General features: G+C 32.7%; 1 protein-coding gene across 1 annotated transcript in view; it reads left to right on the forward strand.

The window, feature by feature from the left end:
• The window catches only part of TOGARAM1 (TOG array regulator of axonemal microtubules 1), an 85,331-nt gene extending 78,286 nt beyond the window's left edge, over positions 1-7,045 (forward strand). The window contains 4 exon segments of the mRNA XM_024743436.1: positions 573-762; positions 2,333-2,552; positions 5,156-5,242; positions 5,904-7,045. Coding sequence (XP_024599204.1) covers positions 573-762; positions 2,333-2,552; positions 5,156-5,242; positions 5,904-6,187 — 781 coding nt within the window. The 3' untranslated portion in view covers positions 6,188-7,045.
• Positions 7,046-7,503: the final 458 nt, after the last annotated feature.

Below are 7,503 nucleotides of genomic sequence, written 5' to 3' on the forward strand. Positions count from 1 at the left end.
GAGGGTTCCCCCCCCCCCCCCCCCATTTTTTAACTTGATAAGAGTAATTTACTGTGCCTGTATTATTTAGGCAAACAGTATGGTTAAAGCTGAAGACCTGCTTTCCTTCTGGGAGTCTGGAATTTTGGTATGTCCAAGGCAGAGGACCACCCATGACCAACTACCCATAAAAATCCTGGGCACAGAGCCTCTAATAAGCTTCTTTGGTAGAAAACATTTCATATGTGTTGTCACAGTTTGTTGCTGGAAGAATTAAGTTTATACTGTGTGACTCCACAGGGAAAGGACTCTTGGAAGTTTCCATCTAGTTTCCTTCAGACTTTTACCCCATGCACCTTTTCCCTTCGCTGATTTTGCTTTATATCCTTCTGCTGTAATAAATCTTAACCATGAGTAAAGCTACATGCTGAATCCTGAGTTCTCCCAGAAAATCACCAAACCCAGGGGAGATATTAGGGACCCCCAACACAGGTATCGTGGCTATGGGTTAAGTCGTTTTTTGAATTTTTCAAAAATGAATACATGATGAGAATTATTCATTGTGTTTGTGTTTTACCTTTCTTTCACTTTAGAGAGGTAACTGAAATTCGTGAAATCACCAGAAAATCAGTTCCCCGCAATTCCTTAGAAAGTGCTGAGTACATTAAAGTCATAACAGGTTTATTAAATGCAAAAGACTTTCGTGATCGTATTAATGGGATTAAGCAGCTTTTATCAGATACTGAAAACAATCAAGAGCTTGTTGTTGGAAACATTGTGAAGGTAAGGACTGTCAAAATTAATTTTCATTTTCAATCTGTGGTTAATAAAGTTCATTAGCATAAAAAATTGCCCTATTTCTTAATATTATATATATATATTACTGTAAAGTGTTAAACTTAGTGAAAAGAATGCACTGCTTAGGTTTTGCAATGTTAAAAGCATTCTAGAACAATTGAAAGTAATTAAGGAAAAAGGTAAGAAAATAGGTTTATTTGTTTGACTCGTCCCACTAGATGGTAACTCCTTGAAAGCTCTGTATTCTCAGAGCTCTTAGAACCTGGCATTCAGTAAATGTATGTTGAGTGAGGGAGTTCCTTGTTGGCCTAATGGTCATTATTCCGGGCTTTCACTGCCATGGCCTGAGTTCAGTCCCTAGTCGGGGAACTGAGATCCCCACAAGCCATGAGGTATGACCCCAAAAAAAAAAAAATTGCTGAGTGAATCAATAAATATTTTAAAAACCAGGGCATTTAAGAGAGTTGATATTACTAAGGAATAGTTAATAAAAGTTTTCATATGTAGGTTAGAAATCTGCGTATGCTAATTTTTATATATTATGTTAATATATATTTATAAATATATATTTATATTTTATAATTTGTTTAGGAAGACAAGAAGCAATAGAAAGGGAGACAGTAGTAAATTAATAAATGTTAGTGGTACCAGAGTATAGATTACTTATGCTTCATCAGAGTTTAGTTCAGTTAATCCCATTAGTAATTTATTCATTAAATTCCATTTTAAATTTGTATTAGGTTCATTAAACTTGGCAAACATACTATAACAACTCTATTCTAGTGGTCGTGTCTCTTAATTTTCGGAAGAAAAGTACCTTGTTACCATGTCATGGGAATCAGAAAGTTACATTTTCTGATATCTGTTGAGTAATTTTCATATATCTATATCTATTATATCAGGAATTATTAGTTAATAGTCTTGGTTTCACAGAATAGCTCTTCCCTCACCTGATACAGGTAAAGAATTGCTTAGCATTCACTTTATTATATCTTGAAGTTATGAAAGCTAAGAATTAAAAGAGCAAGGAACAATTGTTTAAGTACTCAGGTTAAGAGGTAATAATAAAAACTTAACTCTGAAATTGCATCTAAAATTCTCATGAGAAACCTAAACTGAAACTAGATTAAATCTCTGTAGTAAAACGGACATGTCTACTTCTGTTACAAATAGAGATAAGAATAGAAACTTTTCTTAAGTTCTTAAAGTTAGCTAAACCTGTACATTTCAGAAAACAGCATTTTTATCACATTTATAGTAAATCAGTTATCTGTGTACTGAACCAAATTTCTCAACCTTAATTTAGTAGGATGTCTTTTTAGGTGGTGTTTGAAGCCTTCTCTTTTTGCTATAAGAAGATTGGACACTTAGATTTAGCATCAACATTTTTATAAAGTTCCTATTATCTAAGTTCAAGTTAAGTAAGATGTGTGTGTGTTTTTAAATAGTACATTTCTCCTTTAGTAGGATGAATACTATGAAATGTCATAAGGAATTTAAATATAATAGATATCAACATTATTTCACTTTAAATAATTTACCAATTTACTTCCAGATCTTTGATGCTTTTAAATCTCGACTTCATGATTCCAATAGTAAAGTAAACCTGGTGGCTCTAGAAACAATGCACAAAATGATTCCTTTGCTTAGAGACAACTTATCTCCTATAATCAACATGCTCATCCCAGCAATAGTAGATAACAATCTGAATTCCAAGAATCCAGGCATCTATGCTGCTGCCACAAATGTTGTTCAGGCACTGAGTCAGCATGTAGGTAAGAGATCTTACTTTGGCATTCAAATTATTTTGGCTTTACTTTCGTATTTTCTGATTCTACAAATTTTTTTAATGCTGAAAACCTAGCTGTTACATTTTTGTCAATTCATGTTGTGACAGAATTTTTTTTATTTTCTCCATAGCAGTTTTAATTATTTTTAGTGATTAAATACCATCCCATTAAATTGACTTTCTCTTCCCTTCTTTTTGACTTTTTCAATTCTTATTTTCTACCTCAACTTCATATCTGATACAAAATTAACTCAAAATGGATCACAGATTTAAATGTAAAATTTAACTGTAAGACTTTCAGAACACATGAGAAACTCCTTAGGACCTGTGCTTGGTGAAAAAAAAAGAAAAAAGTATGATCCAAAAAAAGTCTATAAATTGGACTTCATCAAAATGTAAAACATTTACTTTGCAAAAGACCTTATTTTTTTTACATGAAAATATTTATTTTTGTGTTACAAAAACAAAAATATATCCAGGCAGATAATGAAATAAACATATTTTTAAAGTGTCCCATCCTGGGCTCTCTGTCCTAGAAGTTAGTAAACAATTCAAGTTTAGGTTGCTTCATACTTGTTCTGGATGCTATGAGGTCTCCATCTTAGAACCATATTTCTATAGTGTAGCTCGTAACTAATTGGACAAGTCATCCTCTATGTCATCATCCCAGTTATCCTCCCAGACAAACTGTAGATTCGGAGGAAATATTTGCAAACCACATATCTGATAAATACGCATATCTAGAATATATAAAAAACTCTTGGGAATTCCCTGGCGGTCCAGTAGCTAGGACTCCGGGCTTCCACTGTAAGGGACCTGGGTTCGATCCCTGGTCGGGGAACTAAGATCCTGCAAGCTGTACGGTACGGCCTGGCCGATAAATAAATAAATTAATAAATAATAAATAAAGAAGTCTTAAAACTCAACATTAAAAAAAATCTAATTAGAAGATGGGCAAAAGATGTGAAGAAACACTTATATGGATGGCAAATAAACACATGAAAAGATGTTTAACATCCCCAGTCATTAGGGAAATGCAAATACAAATTAAGACCATAATCATTACACAAGTAATCATTACATTAGTCTGTTGGGGTAGTTAAAACAAACTACCACAGCCTGGGTGGCTTAAAAACAACAAACACTTATTTCTCACAGTTCTGGAGCCTGGGAAGTCCAAGATCAAGGCACCAGCAGATTTGGTGTTGAGTGAGGGCCCTCTTCCTGGTTTATAAATAGCCATCTTCTGGCTGTGTCCTCACATGGTGGAAGGGGCAAGGGAGCTCTTTGGGGTCTCTTTTATAAAGGCACTAATTCCATTCATGAGGATGCCACCTTCATGACCTTATTACCTCCCAAAAGCCCCACCTCCAAACACCATCACACTGGGGATTGGGTTTCAACATATAAATTTGGGCGGGGATGCAAACATTCAGTCCACAGCAAGTATTAGAACAGCTAAAATTAAAAATAGTGACAACACCAAATGCTAACAAGGTTGCAAAGAAACTGGATCTCTTACGTTGGTGGTGAGAATGTAAATAAAATGGCATAGCCACTCTAGGAAATTGTTTGGCTGTTTCTTAAAAAACTAAGGATGCACTTACTCATCAGTTGTGTTTTAGGCCTTTATCCCAGAGAAATGAAATCCTATGTCCATGGAAAAACCTGCACATGATTGTTCATAGCAGCTTTGTTTGTAATAGCGAAAAACTAGATATAATTCAGTGTGTTAATGGTGAAAGAAACTGATAACATCCATACCATAAAATATTAGTTAGCAATAAAAAGGAATGAATTATTGATACATGAAACAGTTTGGATGGATCTCAAGGTCATTATGCTGAGTGAAAAAAAGCCAGTGCCAAAAGGTCACATGCTATAGGATTCCATGTGTATAACTCTGAAAATGACAAATTTGCAGAGATGGATAACAAATTAGTGGTTATCAGGGTTTAAGGGCAGTTTAGGAGGAGTGGCTAGATGTGACTGTAGATCTTTGGGGTGATAGAATAGTTCTGTATCTTAATTGTACTGATAGTTTCACAAATCTATACATGCGATAAAATGACTTAGAATTATATACACATATTGTACCAATGTCAGATTCCTTGTTTTGATGTGTACTATAATCATGTAAGATGTAACATTTGGGTGAAAGTACACAAGACCTCTCTGTACTGTCTTTGCAACTTCCTGTGAAACAATGAAATTAGAGATTTGAAAAAAATCAGTAAAGGTAAAAACTATCCCCAAAATTTCAATTCTTTTTTTTTTTTTGATAAGCCTATGTACTATCATTTGGAATAAGATGCCTAGGAGATAGGCAGTTCTTTTTCTTTTTTATACCATATGACAGCTCCTTTAATATTCTGTGAGCTATTTTTATTTCTCATTTGCTGTAAGAATATTACTCTGTTAAGGTTTTATAGAGAATTTTAAAAAGCGTTTAACTATGTAAATTAAATCTTTCTAACACATTTGCATTCACTTGCATGGATTTTTTTCCTTTCAATGCTATGTAATGGAAAATAAATAAGATCTTGTAACTCTTTAAACATGTGTCTCTGTGTTATTCTTTTTGTTTAGATAATTACTTACTTCTACAGCCATTTTGCACAAAAGCCCAGTTTTTAAATGGAAAGGCAAAACAGGATATGACCGAAAAGCTTGCTGGTAAATATTTTTAAATTGTTATTTCTAAAGAAATAATTTATTGACTAAGGATAAACTGATGGACATTTCAATTCAATTTTAGGATAGCTACTAAACTCAATATCATTATCCAAGAAGTAGAAATAAATTGTATAATGATCCGAAAGAGGACCTTTTAAGACTTTTACCCAAAAATTTTCTTCAAAAGAATTTTATTCCTCTTTTCCCCAGTAAGTGTTTAGTCTTCTTGTTAGTAGAAATAAACAGGATAAATAAAAAGACATTAAAATCAAATATTGGTACAGATGGAAAACTACTATTTCAAATTATGTATTTAATAAAAGGTCCATGAGTTAAAACTGTATATGTCTTGATTTAACTACATTTGGAAAACATTGTGATGAATTTTTGGTTTGGTTTCTGTCTTTACTACTTTTGCCTGTCATATATAGATTTCTAATACTTGAAGATCCCAATCTTTGGGAGCAAAGTTTCTGACTTTACTTTTTTTTTTTTTTTTTTTTTTTTTTAGCCCCTGACTTTACTTTTTTTTAAGATACCAAACATTTCAGGGCAAATGGCATAGGGAAGAAGCTTCGTTTATTTTATATGCTTTTTAATTCTCAGAACTCAAATTTGTTTGTTTTTTAACCTCACTGTTTACCATATTTTTGTGTTTCAGATATTGTTACGGAACTTTATCAAAGGAAGCCCCATGCCACAGAACAGAAAGTGTTGGTTGTTTTATGGCACCTCTTAGGGAACATGACAAATAGTGGCTCGCTGCCTGGAGCTGGAGGAAATATACGCACAGCCACAGCTAAATTATCAAAAGCACTTTTTACACAGATGGGTCAGAATCTGTTAAATCAGGCTGCATCTCAACCATCACATATAAAAAAGAGTTTAGAAGAATTGCTTGATATGACAATTTGAAATGAATTACGAATTTTTGATGAAATATGATGAACAAAACTGTTTACATGATGACAAATGGAAGTTTTTTAAAGTTAGATTTTCAGTGCCTGCACTTCTCATCCCGTAAATTAAGTCAATAGCTATTTTTATTTGCAGCCTGTGAGTACACATCTGTCCTTTATCAACCCTATCATTTGCACCCATCACACAAAAATCTAAAATAATCTAATCTAATATTCATGAAATCTGAGGCATGTGGAATGAATCCAATTTTAATATTTTTGAGAAAAGTCCTGCTCATTTGCACTATTTTATAGAAACTGAAATTTGTTGCCCTATATGTACAATTAGACTTTTAATTAAAAATATACTTTTTATTATGTAATCATGTTTTGCTATGTCTCATTACTCAGCCTTATTTTATGAAGTGGAAGAAAAGTCACTGAACTATGTTATCACAAACTAAGTTTTGTGTGCTATTTGTGAAAAAACATGTATTTCTGAAATCAGTCTGCTAATATGATTGTGCAGTATTAGCTTGCTTTTGCTGCTGTGTTAATGTGATATATTTGCTTACCATTTGGGTTTAATCATCTATATAATTGTGAAATTTAACAAGTTATAATAAAGCATGACGACCAAAGTTTTAGAAAACATTTAAATATTTTAAATGCACGTTTAAGAAAACGTGTTGAATGTAATTTCCCTATTTTTATGTGCAAACACTAAATTTTATTTCTATATGTCCTGACATTTATAAAGGTGTTATTTTGCTGCCCAGTTGTGTAATTCTCAAATATAGTGCCAGGTCTTCTATAGCTTTTCTCAGAATTCTTGGGCAACAAGTACTGTATGCATCTTAAAAATGAAAAGGAATGTTATAAAATAAAAGGATTTATTTCTGTAGATGTGTGAGAGGTGTCCTATTTTTCCATCTCCGTATTTGTTAAAATGGGGAAAATATGTATTCTGATATTGACCTATCATTTTCACTTGTTATACTTGATACAATATTGACCTATCTCTATTGACCTAACAATAGACCTGGGTTATAGTTCTAGCTTTACAGAAAATTCACTCTGTGACCTTGGGCAAGTCACTTGCCAGATTTAGGTCTCAATTTTCTCATCTCTAAAATGTGAGCACTGGACTAGATGATTTTTAAGGTTCCATTTTGCTCTAAAATTCTGTGATTCTATGTTGTAGTTTACTCTAAGATCACTTTATTACCATTGTGAACTACCTTCATTCTTTTTCACTTCTGTGTCACTGACTAATTTTCTAATGTATTAATATTTGGCTACTTTTTAAATTGTGATTCTTTGTATTATCTGCAATTTCTGAGGAAAAAAGAAAAAAAAAAA

Source organism: Neophocaena asiaeorientalis, unplaced genomic scaffold (assembly GCF_003031525.2).
Source record: "Neophocaena asiaeorientalis asiaeorientalis breed wild unplaced genomic scaffold, Neophocaena_asiaeorientalis_V1.1 scaffold107, whole genome shotgun sequence".
Lineage (NCBI taxonomy): Eukaryota > Metazoa > Chordata > Mammalia > Artiodactyla > Phocoenidae > Neophocaena > Neophocaena asiaeorientalis.